Here is a 16,048-nt window from a genome sequence, read left to right as displayed (position 1 = left end):
TGGCATAACCTGGCATCTGGGTTCGCTGCATGTTTATTGAACAAGGCACGAGTGGGGTAAACATCCGCTCTCAATCTCAATGCTCTGATTCGGTCGCCGTCCTTCATGTAGTTGCAGTCAGGCTGCAACCACCTGTTCCCAATTACATCATTTTGGAATGAAAACAGATCCTGTTTTTTGTATTTAGACCTAACAGCTGAGAACCAACGCTTCTTGGAGCCCTCCAGCTCCGATTCCAACGTTTCCTGAGTTGTTATATTAGGCACCTCCAGATAGTCATAAAGTTTCATCAAGTATGGACCCAGGACGTGATGGAACAATGCATCAACGAATGGATGACCCAATCGCTGCAACCTGGCCATTGACTTAAGCTGCACAGCAGGTGCCGTCCATTGGACCGGCAGCAGACCCAGTCCTCCCTCTCTATGTGGCATCCACAAGATAGCATTGGGGAAAGATTGCGGAAGGTGTAATGCCTTTTTAAGAAAAATGCGATGTGTTTTGTCAGCCTTAACCGACTCCTCTATCACTGATAGTACGTTGGAAAGGGCATAAAGCTTACGCTGAAAGAACACAATATATTCCCCCGCCGTTACATCATACTTTTTTAATTTTCTCTTGAGATGCAGGATCCGAACGTGGAGAAAAGCTTCGAATGAGTGGAATGGCGTTTATTTGGCTACCGAAAGAACACAATATATTCCCCCGCCGTTACACCATACTGTTTTAATTTTCTCTTGAGATGCAGGATCCGAACGTGGAGAAAAGCTTCGAATGAGTGGAATGGCGTTTATTTGGCTACCGAAAGAACACAATATATTCCCCCGCCGTTACATCATACTTTTTTAATTTTCTCTTGAGATGCAGGATCCGAACGTGGAGAAAAGCTTCGAATGAGTGGAATGGCGTTTATTTGGCTACCGAAAGAACACAATATATTCCCCCGCCGTTACATCATGCTTTTTTAATTTTCTCTTGAGATGCAGGATCCGAACGTGGAGAAAAGCTTCGAATGAGTGGAATGGCGTTTATTTGGCTACCGAAAGAACACAATATATTCCCCCGCCGTTACATCATACTTTTTTAATTTTCTCTTGAGATGCAGGATCCGAACGTGGAGAAAAGCTTCGAATGAGTGGAATGGCGTTTATTTGGCTACCGAAAGAACACAATATATTCCCCCGCCGTTACACCATACTGTTTTAATTTTCTCTTGAGATGCAGGATCCGAACGTGGAGAAAAGCTTCGAATGAGTGGAATGGCGTTTATTTGGCTACCGAAAGAACACAATATATTCCCCCGCCGTTACATCATACTTTTTTAATTTTCTCTTGAGATGCAGGATCCGAACGTGGAGAAAAGCTTCGAATGAGTAGAATGGCGTTTATTTTGCTACCGAAAGAACACAATATATATTTCCCCGCCGTTACACCATACTTTTTTAATTTTCTCTTGAGATGCAGGATCCGAACGTGGAGAAAAGCTTCGAATGAGTGGAATGGCGTTTATTTGGCTACCGAAAGAACACAATATATTCCCCCGCCGTTACATCATACTTTTTTAATTTTCTCTTGAGATGCAGGATCCGAACGTGGAGAAAAGCTTCGAATGAGTGGAATGGCGTTTATTTGGCTACCGAAAGAACACAATATATTCCCCCGCCGTTACACCATACTGTTTTAATTTTCTCTTGAGATGCAGGATCCGAACGTGGAGAAAAGCTTCGAATGAGTGGAATGGCGTTTATTTGGCTACCGAAAGAACACAATATATTCCCCCGCCGTTACATCATACTTTTTTAATTTTCTCTTGAGATGCAGGATCCGAACGTGGAGAAAAGCTTCGAATGAGTGGAATGGCGTTTATTTGGCTAAAACTTGGAATTTTCCCCGAGGGGTAAAACCTGCGTCGGTTCAAGAGGGAACTGTTCGGGGTCGGCCCATCATTAGCCAATCTGGGCCGGGCGATGGTCTGCCCATGTGACCCCGAACATTCCCGCTTGGTAAAACCGTTAAAATAATACAGCTAAAACCAAGCAGAATAAAAGCAACACACGAAGGGGTACAACCCAATAAAACCTTGAGCCAACTAGTATAAACCCAAAGGCGCTCACGAGGCGGACTACACCATATGATTAAAACGGTTCAACATGATAAGGCTGCCAACTAAGACTCGAGAGGCCAACCAGCTGATGTCGCTTCTGGTAAAGCCTATCTTCTGCAGGGCATTACGGGTGGTGACACAAGTGCCGCCCCGCGCTCCAAAACACAGGCCATGGATGGACACGTGTTTATCCGGAAAGGTAGAGACTAACCCAGCATACTTGTGTTCCTTGGCTCTGTTGATGTCTTCCAAGGTGCTGGGGGTGGCATCCCAGGCCACCGCTACATCTAAAATGGTCACAGAATCACCTTCCGTCATCACTAAGTCTGGCTTTAGCCTGGTTCCATCCATGGTTGTATATACCCTCTCTTGAGTGACGGTAGCGTCCGGGCTGTATTTTTTGCAAAGGCGTGCTATCTGATTCGATATAAAATTGTGTCTCTCTACTCTCGGTAAATGCACTTTTTCGCAGCCCTGCAGAATATGGAACGTTGTTTCTTCTTTTCCTGGGCAGAATTGACATTCACGCGCCCTCGGGTCGATGGCTTGCCGATTGGTCAAAGCTTTTGTCGGATACAAGTTGGTTCTAAGTCTTAAAGCACGAATTCTGTCACCATCCTTGAGGAGCCTGCTATCATGATACAGCCAGGTATTTCCCACCGGCTCCCTCCGATGGGCGAATAACGCCTTATTGTTGTAGGCAGCGATTTTATTGGTGATATAGGGTTTCCTGGCGTCCCTAACCGCTGCTGCTATCTCATACTGACTGGTGATTCCTGTAGGTATTCCGAGGAATGCTGATAATCTTCGCTCTTGGTCGGACAACCCTGCCAATACTGCGTCCACGAAGGGGCTCCGCAACCGAGCCATCCTGGCGAAGGCTTTAATCTGCATGCCCGCAGCCACCCACTGAAGGTCCAGTACTCCCAAGCCTCCCTCCTTCACTGGTAAATGGAGGTGAATTGTGGGGAAGGACTGCGGCAAATGCAAAACTTGTTTGATGATGTGCCGTAACGCTTTGTCTTTCTTCGTCGCGTCGTTGAGGACGGTAAGAGAATTGGCCAGTATGTACAGGTATCTGGGTAGCACCAGGGTGTTAATGCATCTTAGGCGCTGAAACGGTTTTAGCGCAGCGTGTCTGATGACCCTTAAGAGATCCTCAGAAAGGGCGTCCTCCATCTTCGGTCCTTTATTGGGGTAGAAGTTGAGACCCAAATATCTTGTAGGCACGTCTTTCTGGCGAGGGTGGATGGCGACTCCGGCAATGTTGATGGAAGGGATGCCGTAATCAAACCACTTTTTTCGGCCATCATACCGCCAGCCAAAGTATTGAGTCTTTGATGGGTTTAGGCACAACCCTGTGGACCTAAGAAACTGTTCCGTGATGGTGATCAGGGACTTCAGCCCCTCGACACTCTCTGATATTAAGACAATGTCGTCAGCGAAGGCTAACGCAGAGGCATGAGCCTGGTCCAACTTGACCCCTAGGCCTGAGGTATTTAGATGATGAAGCAGTGGATCAATGACGGTGTTGAAAAGCAGGGGGGACAAGGGGTCCCCCTGCTTGATCCCCTGGCGCACCACAATCCGTTTTCCATCGGATCTTCCATCCAGGTGGAATGTCGTTGAGCAATTCTCGTATAATTTCTGTACAAGTTCCACGTAATGCTCTGGAAACCCTCGTTGCCGGAGTGTGGTGAAGATTGCTTGATGGGCCAGGGAGTCAAAAGCTTTTCGTAAATCCAAGCTTGCCACATACAAACTGCGACGCTTCTTTTTCATAATCTTTATGACGCCTTGCAACAAGAGGAGGTTGGTGCTCGTGCTGCGGTCTTGTTGAAAGCCACCTTGTAGCGGATGAAACTGTACCTCTTTAGAGAACCGTCCTAGCAGCAACTTTGAAAGTAAACGAGACAGCACAGGGCCCACAGTAATAGGTCTTAAGTCACTCGCTGATTGAGGGACGCCCTTCTTCGGTATGAATACCGTCCGTGATACTTTGAGATCCTCCGGAATATTTTTGAACTGCAGGAAGTTGTTCATTGTATGTCCCAAAATGCGTGAAGGGATTCGATGGAGGTCCGCCACCCGGATACCGTCAGGACCCGGGGATGACTTGGTATCCATAGCCCTGACTGCAACCTCTATCTCGTCAGGTGTAAATAGGACCACTGGCATGTTCAAAGGTCCCACAGGAGCAGCCATAGATGAAGGTACCTCAGGAGGGGCGTTACTCGAGAAGAGGGCATCGTAAGTTTGGTGCACGTCTTCTAGGGTGAGGGCTCCATCTTCAGATTCGTTTTCTAGAAGAAGGTGGTGGGTTAAAATCTTCGGTCCCTTCCGATACAACTTTTGGTGGTGAAGAAAGCGCTCCTGTTTTCTTGCTCTCCTCGGACAATGTCTTGTCCTTTGCCGCTGTCTTCTTCGATCCTTCTTGTGCGTCCTCGCCGTGGCTGCCACCCCAAAGTGGCTCATTATTGTGGATAAGTCTGACATGTTCAGAGGAGCTGATACGAGGTTATAACTCAGGGCTGGATCGTGTAAGCCGACTTCAGCCATGTCTGAAATCACATTGTGGAGGCTCAGCTGTAGCTGGTTATCTTGATCAATCATAGGTGTTGCTGAGGAAGAGGCCTCCGCTTGTCTGTGGTCCTCGGAGACACTTCGGAAGATTGCCTTGTATCGCCCCTGGTGGCGCATCATACGAATTGCCATGAGAGTTCTTGATTTGAATGTCTTGGCCAACTCCTGGTTAATAAATGGGTGGCCTGCTATCGCAACTTCAGCCCTGGCTAAAGCAGTCAATTCGGAGTCGGTCCAGCGACCGTAGGAAACTGGCTCAGCCAGACCCTCGGGAGCAGACCCCAGCGGGACCGAGCCGGGCGACGGGCCAGGCGCCATCACCGCATCTGGTAGCGCGGCATTAGCGTGATAGTCGTAGTCAAGGGGCATTCCATCTCTACAGGTAGACGGAATCGCAACCAAATCTGTGAGCACATCGCAAGGCGCGTCGGCGCCAGCCGCCACAATGGCCTCAGCCAGCTGTGATAGGTTTTCCTCGTTTAGAAGATCACGTATGTTCGAGGAAACCGAGTGGTCTCCTAGAGAGCCACTGTCAGCATAAACTTGGGCTGTTTCGCTCACTAAAGAACTTCTATCCGGTTGCACGTTATGGTCATTCGAAGTTGCCCCTCCTGGGGAACCACCCCCAGGCGCTATAGCGTCAGGCCCCCCGTCCGGCACAGGCCCACCGGGCTCCGCCACCTCAGGCCCACCAGACCCAGTCCCCAGGTCATGCAGTGTATCGTCGGATTCTACCGATCTCCGTGGAAGCCGGGCTGTGGCCGTAGCTTGATCTCGTATACCAGGGTGTTGAAGTAATCGAGTCGTTGCCACATAATCAGGTACAAGCTGTGATCTTACGAAGCCTTCTGATCCTTGCAGTGCTGGTGCTGAGCCCACGATGTGATGATCCTGAGTGGGTCGACTCTGAAGAGGCACTGGCGCTGAGGAACCAGGTTGTGGGGAGATATTGTGTTGGGCTCCCAGACGCCTTTTGCACTTAGTATGGTGGGATGACATACTTTTTGCACATCCGAGCTCTTTGATTCCACAAGTTGAACATCTCCATACAGTAGATAGTTGATGACTGTTGGCGTAATGGTTTTGAAATTTTTCTCTTGAAGAGACTCTGTCTCCGCAAACATGACACTTTAGTTCCCCGGGGGGAAACAAAACCACATGGGTGTCCATCTTAAAGTAGGCGCCCTTAGGCGAGGGCAGTGGGGCTGAGAACGGGCCTCAACCCGCCTCCTTTGAGAGGTAATCGTACGATAAGTCTGTTGGCCCCACTGCGGGGCAAAGCCCGCAACACAATATATTCCCCCGCCGTTACACCATACTGTTTTAATTTTCTCTTGAGATGCAGGATCCGAACGTGGAGAAAAGCTTCGAATGAGTGGAATGGCGTTTATTTGGCTACCGAAAGAACACAATATATTCCCCCGCCGTTACATCATACTTTTTTAATTTTCTCTTGAGATGCAGGATCCGAACGTGGAGAAAAGCTTCGAATGAGTGGAATGGCGTTTATTTGGCTACCGAAAGAACACAATATATTCCCCCGCCGTTACACCATACTGTTTTAATTTTCTCTTGAGATGCAGGATCCGAACGTGGAGAAAAGCTTCGAATGAGTGGAATGGCGTTTATTTGGCTAAAACACACTATGTCCCCACGAGTGGGGTAAAAGGTAAGGGGGAGGCAATCAAAAGTGGGTGTCCTTGGGCCCAGGCCACGGTAAAACCGAAGTCAGTCTAACGACCACAGGGCCCAAGGCAGCCACTTTTATAAAAACAATAAAAGTGGAAGTTCCCAAAAGGGGGTAAAACAAACCCACAAAGGTGGAAATGCATGCCTAAAAAGTGCTCTGTGCTTAATAAAACCAGGTATTAAACCATGCGGTTGAAGCGACTCAAACAGATTAGGCTTCCAACAAGCACCTTTGACGCAAGCCAAGCCACATCTCGTCTAGTTAACCCCAAGTCTCTCAGTGCTCTACGGGTTCCCGCACAAGTCCCACCCCGTGCCCCAAAACAGAGGCCGTGAACTGAAAAATGGCTGTCGGGGAAGGACTGGGAGAGACAAGAATACTTTTCCACCTTGGCCCTGTTGATGTCGGAGAGAGTTGTCGAACTGGCGTCCCAGGCGATGGCTGTATCGAGAACTATTACTTCGCCTCCTCGTTTAAAGATGAGGTCTGGTTTTAATCGGACGCCAGTTACTGATGTCAACAACCTCTCCTCCTCAACAGTGGCTTCAGGATTGTGGTGTCTTAGCAGCCGTGCAATCTGTTTAGAAACGAAATCGTGGCGCGCCACTCTTGGGAGGTGGACCTTCTCGCACTGCTGTAATATGTGGAACGCCGTCTCGACTTCCTGGCCACAATGTCGACAATCTCTCATTCTAGGGTCCCTCGCATGCTTGTTAGATAAAGCTCTAGTGGGGAATAAATTGGTTCGGAGGCGCAGGGCACGAATTCGATCCCCGTCCTTCATTAAATGGGAATCGCAGACTAACCACGAATTCCCGACGGGTTCGTTTCTGTGAGAGAAAAGGGCCTTATTGTTATACCCTGCGATCCTCCGATTCCAATACTCCTTCCTAAGGGCAATGAGAGCCTCGTTTACCTCATGCCTATCTGTAATTCCTCGAGGGATCCCTAGATGAGAGGCCAGTCTATTTAGGTTGTCGTCGAGACCCAGCGTTAACAAGGCGTCCACAAACGGGTCGGTCAACCTCGCCATTCGTGCCATCGCCTTAAACTGCACCGCTGCCGCGACCCACTCTAGGTGAAGCACTCCCAATCCTCCCTCACGGTTGGGCAGATGGACGTGGGCGTTCGGGAATGACTGGGGCAGATGCAAAAGTTGCTTAGCTATTTTTCGCATGGCCTTATCTCGCTTGGTGGCCTGCGTCAAAAGTCCCAGGATGTTGGAAGCCTGGTACAAGAGCCGAGGGAGGACCAACTGGTTTACACATCGAAGCTTTTGGAAGGGCTTCAGGGCCGCGGTTTTAATGAGTTCCACCATCCGATCAGCCATGGCGTCCTCAATCCTAGATGGCCTATTTATATAAAGCCGAAGGCCCAAATAGGTCACTGGCGTGTCGCGACCACGGGGCGTGATCGTCGTTCCTCCAATGCTGAGCGGCTGTATGTCGTAGTTAAACCATTTGGTAGTCCCGTCGTACCTCCAACCAAAATATTGAGACTTTACGGGATTGATAGTGAGACCCGTGCTGCCGAGATAACCTTCAGTGAGGCGTACCAGGGCCTTTAGCCCCTCCAGGCTAGAAGAGAAGAGGAGGACGTCATCTGCGAAGGCCATCGCAGCTGCGTGTTGGTGGTCGATCTGCACACCGAGGCCAGAGGTGTTAGCTTGTTGGAGTAGCGGATCAAGAACGGAATTGAAAAGAAACGGCGACAGGGGATCTCCTTGCTTAATGCCTTGTGTTACAGGCACCTCCCTGCCGTCCGTCTTACCGTTCCAGCAGAACGTGGTAGAACACCCGCTATAAAGATCCATAAGCACCTGGACATAGTGCTCTGGGATGTCTCTACCACGAACCGCTGCCGCTATGGCCTCGTGTGACACGCAGTCGAAGGCCTTCTTCACGTCCAGACTCACTGCATAGAAACTCCTCTTCTGTTTTTTCATGATCTTCATTAGCGCCTGGAGGGCCAAAAGGTTGGTACTGGTTCCCCTATCATCTTGAAAGCCTCCTTGTAAGGGGTGAAAGGTGTTCTCAGCAGTTAGTCTCTTAAGGAGGACGCGGGAATACAGCCGACTCAGCATGGGGGCCATAGTAATAGGTCTGACATCAGACGCCAGTGAAGGTGTTGCCTTTTTAGGAATAAAGACAGTTCGTGCTTGTTTGAGGCCGCCAGGCATAGACTTGTAATGGAAAAAATTGTTCAGCACATGCCGAAGGATCTCAGGTGGAACAGCTAGCAGGTCGTCGACCGATACACGGTCCGGCCCTGGAGCCGCCTTTCTATCCATAGCCCTTAGGGCCTGTGTAACTTCTTCGAGGTCAAACTCGCTGGTATCAGCCCAAGTTTTTATCAGTGAGGGCAGCTGTCTCTGAAGTGGGGGAGGAGAACCCGACATAAGGGGATCATAAAATTTGTGGATGTCCTCCAGGGCTAGCGTTGGCTCGCCGCTTGCATCTTCTGACAGGAGTTGGTGCAACAGGACCCGTGGGCCCAGTCTGTACAATCGTTGGTGTTTATTGAATTTGTTCTTCTTTCGTATTTTCCTATTCCCAGCATTTTGGTGTTGAGAAAGTTGCGGGACATGCTCAGCTTGTCTGTTCGTCCTTACAGTCCCTCTTTGGTTCTGAGGCTTCTGGAAATTCACTCCGAAATGCCCGAAGATCTTCATTAAATCTTCCATCTGGAGTGGGCCGGAGACAATACGCTCCGCCAGAGATCCATCTGTTATTCCGACACGGTTGAAATCTTGTCTTATGCCTTGTAAGGTGTTGGCAATCGTCGCCTCGGTAGCTTTTCTGGCAGCCCCCAGGAAAGGCGCCGCCACCGCCGCCGCAGCCGTCGACCCGGGCAAACCCGACCCCGCCGCCTCGCCAACAGAGCCGCCGTCATCATTATTGCTCGTTGCAGAGCTTCTTTGTCGAGCCGAGCACCCCTTAGATGCATCGGACACATTCGCCGTGATGGCCGGACCTTGGGTACTCTGTTGGCCTTCAAAAGCCAGATTAGGGGGGCTGATGTCCGCCTCCGCCAACAGGTCCGCCAATTGAGAAATGTCAGTAGGATCCACCGAAGTGGACGGTCCCCCTGTCCGCTCTACGTCGGACGGGGAGCTCTCAGGCCCGTAGGCCTCCTGGATGGTTGTGAGCAGGCGGTCGGTCTCCATCGGCTCTTCGACGCTATCGGGCAAACCCGGGCCTCCGTCCGCAGCCGCGGCAGCCCCGCCGCCCCCAGGGACCCCGCAAGTTCTTGGAGGAGTACACTCAGATCTTTCTTCCTGGGCCCAATCCTGGGCGATTAGGGGATAGGTGGTCCTGGCCACCGGCGGCGTCATTTGGTTGTCTTGGCTGTGCTGGCCTCCGGCCGGAACCTGATGATTGTCAGTGGGTTGGCTTGGAGTGTTAAATGCCATTGTAGAAGCCTCTCCGGTAGATAACGCCGCAACACCTGGAGTCTGGAGCGCCACCCTTAGAATGTCTTTATACCGCTTTTGGTGGCGTTGCATCCTAATGCTCATCAGTGACCGGGAGGTGAACCGCTTCGCGAGCTCCTGGTTGATGAATGGATGTTGAAACATGGTTACTTCCATGTTCGCCAGGGCTCGAAGCTCAGAATCGGTCCAACGACCGTGAGAAATGATCCCGGTACCGATGGCCCCAGACGCACCAAGGGCAGGACGTTGACCCAACGGAGGAGCCGTAGCTGCCACCTCTTGCTGTGTGGCTTGTAAGGCAGCAATGGGGACTGCAGGCTGAGATGCAGCGGGATGTTTTTTACTGCATTTAGTGAGGTGCGACGAGATGGATCGCACTAGGGCGAATTCCTTTTCCTGACAAATGGAGCATCTCCAGGACAGCTGGGTATTGTGCACTTGCAAGTAGTGCTCCTGGTATTTTGTGCGGGAAGAGCTTGTGACCCCGCAAATGTGACAAGACAGGTCCTGAGGTGGATAAACCACCGTCAGTTGGCTCATAGTAGCTTCAAAAAGGATTAAAACGAGCACAGAGCAAGGGGAAGGGGAGTGCAGTAGGTGACTAGGCGCTGTACCTAGTCCTTCAACGAAATTGAGAACAAGAGTTTCTGCACTCAGAAGGTCAAAGACCTTGGGCGGACCTCTTAGCCGGGAGCCAGAAATAACTGGCTCCCGCCCAGGGGGCGCGACGAGGACGCGGGTCCGCCCGGTTGCCAAGGTGAGAGCACACAAAGAGAAGAAAACTCGCAGAGACGCAAGGCGCTCGAACACACTCTTCGCAAAAACGACAGACCAACTTGGGGAAACCTTGGCAACCACCCCCCATTACCGAAAGAACACAATATATTCCCCCGCCGTTACACCATACTGTTTTAATTTTCTCTTGAGATGCAGGATCCGAACGTGGAGAAAAGCTTCGAATGAGTGGAATGGCGTTTATTTGGCTACCGAAAGAACACAATATATTCCCCCGCCGTTACATCATACTTTTTTAATTTTCTCTTGAGATGCAGGATCCGAACGTGGAGAAAAGCTTCGAATGAGTAGAATGGCGTTTATTTTGCTACCGAAAGAACACAATATATATTTCCCCGCCGTTACACCATACTTTTTTAATTTTCTCTTGAGATGCAGGATCCGAACGTGGAGAAAAGCTTCGAATGAGTGGAATGGCGTTTATTTGGCTACCGAAAGAACACAATATATTCCCCCGCCGTTACACCATACTGTTTTAATTTTCTCTTGAGATGCAGGATCCGAACGTGGAGAAAAGCTTCGAATGAGTGGAATGGCGTTTATTTTGCTACCGAAAGAACACAATATATATTTCCCCGCCGTTACACCATACTTTTTTAATTTTCTCTTGAGATGCAGGATCCGAACGTGGAGAAAAGCTTCGAATGAGTAGAATGGCGTTTATTTTGCTACCGAAAGAACACAATATATATTTCCCCGCCGTTACACCATACTTTTTTAATTTTCTCTTGAGATGCAGGATCCGAACATGGAGAAAAGCTTCGAATGAGTGGAATGGCGTTTATTTGGCTACCGAAAGAACACAATGTATTCCCCCGCCGTTACATCATACTTTTTTAATTTTCTCTTGAGATGCAGGATCCGAACGTGGAGAAAAGCTTCGAATGAGTGGAATGGCGTTTATTTGGCTAAAACTCGGAATTTCCCAATAAGGGTAAAACTGCGTCGGTTCAAGTGGGAAGTATTGGGGGACGACCCATGGTTAGCCAACCAGGGTCAGGCGATGGTCTGCCTTTATGTCCCCCAACATTCCCGCTTGGTAAAACCGTTAAAACAAGAAACAGCTAAAACCAAGCGGAATAAAACAGAAGAAGAGGGTACACCCAATAAAATCTTGAGCCAACTGGTAATATACCTGAGAGCCGCTCACTCGAAAGGACTAAACCGAACGGTTAAAACGATTAAGCATAATTAAACTTCCAATTAAAACGCGGGAGGCAAGCCAACTAAGGTCGCTTCTAGTAAATCCGATGCCCAACAAAGCGCTGCGGGTGGAAGCACAGGTACCGCCCCTTGCACCGAAACACAATCCGTGGATGGTTACTTGTTTGTCAGGAAATGTGGAAATCAGGCCGGCATACTTCTGGATTTTTCCGGCATTAATATCTTCCAGGGTATTCGGTGCGGCATCCCAGGCAACCGCTATATCTAGAATAGTTACGGAGCTGCCTTCAGATATCACTATGTCGGGTTTAAGTCTGACACCGTCACTTGTAGTGTAAACCCTTTCCTGAACAACACTCGAGTTTGGATTGTATTTCTTGCAAAGCCGCGACACCTGGTCAGCGACAAAATTATGCCTAGCAACTCGAGGCAGATGAACCTTCTCGCAACCCTGCAATATGTGGAAGGCAGTCTCTTCCTTTCCTGGACAAAATTGGCACTCTCTGGCCTTAGGATCACTGGCTTGTCGATTTGACAGGGCTCTGGTAGGGTAGAGGTTAGTTCGTAGTCTTAGCGCTCTGATCCTGTCTCCATCCTTTAGGAGTCGGCTGTCATGGTACAACCAAGCGTTGCCGCTAGGCTCTCTACGGTGAGCGAATAAGGCCTTGTTGTTGTATTCAGCGATTTTTCTAGAAACGTATATCTTCTTTGCAGCCTGGACTGCCGCTGAGACCTCGCCTTGGCTTGTGATGCCCGTAGGTATACCCAAGAAAGATGACAGACGATTTTCTTGATCCGACAGTCCCGCCATCACGGAGTCTACAAAGGGATATCGTAGTCGCGCCATCCTGGCGAAAGCCTTCATCTGCATCCCTGCCGCTACCCATTGAAGTTGCAAAGCCCCCAGCCCTCCTTCCTTGGCTGGTAGATGTATGTGGACCGTCGGGAAGGACTGTGGCAAGTGTAAGACCTTCTTGATGATATTACGGATAGTCTTGTCCTTCTTCTCTGCATCTCGGAGGACGGTGAGAGAGTTCGCAAAATATATAAATATCGAGGCAAAACCAGGGTGTTGATGCATCGCAAGCGCTGAAAAGGCTTGAGCGAGGCTTGCCGAATAATTCTCAGGAGGTCTTCAGACATATCATCCTCCACCTTAGGGCCTTTGTTGGGATATAAATTCAGGCCTAAGTATTTGGTCGGAGTATCCTTCTGCCTTGGGTAGATGGTAGTACCGGCGATCGTAAGGGGGGGTATGCCGTAATCGAACCATTTTCTACGGCCGTCATACCGCCACCCGAGGTACTGTGTCTTGGCGGGGTTTAGGCGTAGACCAGTAGAGCTGAGAAACTCCTCAGTGATAGTGATTAGTGATTTCAAGCCTTCGAAACTCTCAGACATGAGTACAATGTCATCAGCAAAAGCAAGTGCTGATGCGTGGGCGTGGTCCAAAGTGACCCCCAGACCTGAGGAATTGAGGTGGTGTAGAAGAGGGTCGATGACTGTGTTGAAGAGGAAGGGGGACAAGGGGTCCCCCTGCTTTATCCCTTGACGCACTAGTATCCTCTTTCCGTCAGTTTTCCCATCCAAGTGGAATGTTGTAGAACCACCCTCATACATCTTCTGAATTGTATCCACGTAGTGATCTGGGAAGCCTCTTTGACGTAGTGTAGTAAATATTGCCTCATGAGCCAAGGAATCAAATGCTTTCCTGAGATCCAAGCTTGCTATAAATAAGCTCCGACGCCTCTTCTTTATAATCTTCATGGTGCCTTGGAGTAGGAGTAGATTTGTACTTGTGCTCCTATCTTGCTGGAAGCCACCCTGCAAAGGGTGAAACTGTATTGCTCTTGATAGACGTCCCAGCAACAACTTCGAGAAGAGTCGGGACATGACTGGGCCCACTGTTATAGGGCGAAGGTCGCTTGCTGTATGTGGTATTCCTTTCTTGGGAATAAATACTGTTCGGGATACCTTGAGCTCTTCAGGAAGGTTTTTGAAGCTCAGGAAGTTGTTCATGATGTGACCCAACACGCAGGAGGGAATCCTGAGAAGATCTTGAACTCGAATGCCATCGGGACCAGGGGACGACTTGGGGTCCATACTTCTGACAGCAGCCTGGACTTCATCTACGGTAAAAGGGACTACCGGGATGCTCACAGGACATTCAGGAGCCGTCATAAACATAGCTCTATCTGGTGACTTGCAACTCGAGAAAAGGGCGTCGTAGGTGTCATGGACTTCTTGAAGGGTAACAGAACAGTCTTCGGACTCATTCTCAAGGAGGAGGTGGTGGGCCAAGATTTTGGGCCCCTTCTTGTAAAGCCTTTGGTGTTCCAGAAAGCGTTTTTGCTTCCTAGCCTTCTTGGGATTTCGCGCTACCCTGCTCCGTCCTCGTGCTCGTTCTCTTCTTTGATCCCTCCGAGGGGGGGCGACGCCAAAGTGTTGCATTAGAGCAGTGAGGTCGGTCATATTGATGGGAGCGGACGCCAAGTTGTAACTGAGGGCAGGATCTTGTATGCCCAGTCTCTCCAGATCCGCCTGGATATCTTGTAAGTTCAATTGTAGCTGCTGCTCAATCCCAGTAGTAGATGAAGCAGGCTCAGTTTGTCTTACTTCTTCAGTGACTTGCTGAAGGATGGTCTTATAACGTCCCTGGTGTCGCATCATGCGTATCGCCATTAGTGATCTTGACGTGAATACCTTCGCCAGCTCTTGATTTATAAAAGGGTGGCCGATTCTCTCCACTTCGGCCCTAGCCAAGGCCACCAACTCCGGGTCGGTCCAACGACCGTAAGACAAATGCCCCGAGGGGCCCTCCGAAGCAGACCCCAGCGGGACCGAGCCAGGCAACGGGTCCGGCGCCACTGTCCCACCCAAAGGGGGGGCACTAGCGTGGTAGTCGTCTCCAGGGGGCGCCTCGTCCACCATATTAGACGAGGCGGCAACCATTTCTGCGGGCTGAAAAGTTGGGGCGTCAGCTCCAGCTGCCAGAATGGCCTCAGCCAATTCTGAAAGGTCAACCTCTTCGTGAGAAGAAATGGAGGTACCTTCACGGTCTCCTAGAGAACCGTTATACTGATGCAGCTGGACAGCGCAGCTCGCTGACTCAATATCAGGTTGCATATTGTCGGTACTTGAATTTGCCCCCTCTGGGGAACCACCCCCAGACGCTGCGGCGCCAGACCCCCCGTCCGACACAAGCCCGCCCGGCTCCGCTCCCTCAGACCCAACAAGACCGGTCTCAAGCGTGTGTTGAGTTGGATTAAAGCCTTCAGATCCCAGAACTGGGGCTGAGCTGGTAATGTGGCGCTCTCGAACAGAGAGATCTCGGAGTGGAGCGGGAGGCGCAGAGCAAGTAGGCGCTGGAGACACGTTGAGTCGTGCTCCCAATCTTCTCTTGCATTTGGTGTGGTGAGAAGACATATTCTTCGCACATCCAAGTTCCTTGATATCGCAGACAGTACATCTCCAAAGTATAGATACTTGGTGGTTGGTCAAATAATGTCTTTGAAACTTGTCTCTAGAAGTCATTCTGTCCCCGCATATATGGCAACGAAGCTCCCCAGGGGGGAACAAAACCGTGTGGGAGTCCATCGACTTGAGTGCCCTCAGGCAAAGGCAGTGGGGCTGAGAGCGGGCCTCGACCCGCCTCTATGAGAACAAAAGGGTACAAGTAAACACCTTGCCCCACTGCGGGGCAAAGCCCGCGGCAGGCCACTTAGCCGGGTTCCCTTTTTTGAAGAGAACCCGCCCAGGGGGGACCACGTGGAGGTGGGCCTGCCTGACTGTCGAGCGAACACTGAAGAATACTGGGCGCAAAAGCACAGCGAAAACGAACGCTCAGGGAGAAACTCGACAGCCACCCCCCCAATAAACACAAGAAAAAACAGAAAGAAACACAAAGAAAAGAAATAAACACAAGAAAGAACACAATATATTCCCCCGCCGTTACATCATACTTTTTTAATTTTCTCTTGAGATGCAGGATCCGAACGTGGAGAAAAGCTTCGAATGAGTAGAATGGCGTTTATTTTGCTACCGAAAGAACACAATATATATTTCCCCGCCGTTACACCATACTTTTTTAATTTTCTCTTGAGATGCAGGATCCGAACATGGAGAAAAGCTTCGAATGAGTAGAATGGCGTTTATTTGGCTATGTATGTCTGGCGCGGAGCGCCCCCACTCGCAGTACAGGACCACCGGGGGACACCCCTTGCCATCTTTCGCACACTTGATGACTCGGCAGTGCTCGCCGTACATAGCCGAGACCCCC

The 16,048-nt window shown here is 50.1% G+C and overlaps 1 protein-coding gene across 1 annotated transcript; it reads right to left on the bottom strand.

The window, feature by feature from the left end:
- Positions 1-5,873: 5,873 nt before the first annotated feature.
- Positions 5,874-12,616, bottom strand: LOC135372381 (uncharacterized). The gene is made up of 4 exons (XM_064606004.1): positions 11,930-12,616; positions 7,294-10,317; positions 6,758-6,954; positions 5,874-5,955 (listed from the first exon to the last, which is right to left on the bottom strand). Exons 1-4 carry the CDS (start codon positions 12,614-12,616, stop codon positions 5,874-5,876), a joined length of 3,990 nt encoding a protein of 1,329 aa, XP_064462074.1.
- Positions 12,617-16,048: the final 3,432 nt, after the last annotated feature.

Source organism: Ornithodoros turicata, unplaced genomic scaffold, assembly GCF_037126465.1.
Source record: "Ornithodoros turicata isolate Travis unplaced genomic scaffold, ASM3712646v1 Chromosome14, whole genome shotgun sequence".
Taxonomy (NCBI): domain Eukaryota; kingdom Metazoa; phylum Arthropoda; class Arachnida; order Ixodida; family Argasidae; genus Ornithodoros; species Ornithodoros turicata.
This window is presented reverse-complemented; position numbering and strand designations above follow the sequence as displayed.

Bases quoted from the DNA above. Each gene is read 5' to 3' on its own strand.
- LOC135372381 (XM_064606004.1), bottom strand. From the start codon at position 12,616: ATGGCGCGACTACGATATCCCTTTGTAGACTCCGTGATGGCGGGACTG. The intron at 10,318-11,929 runs GTAACCATCCAC...TATCCACCTCAG, and splicing joins CCACATTTCCTGACAAACAA to GACCTGTCTTGTCACATTTG. The intron at 5,956-6,757 runs GTATTCTTGTCT...TTTGCCCCGCAG, and splicing joins AACAGGGCCAAGGTGGAAAA to TGGGGCCAACAGACTTATCG.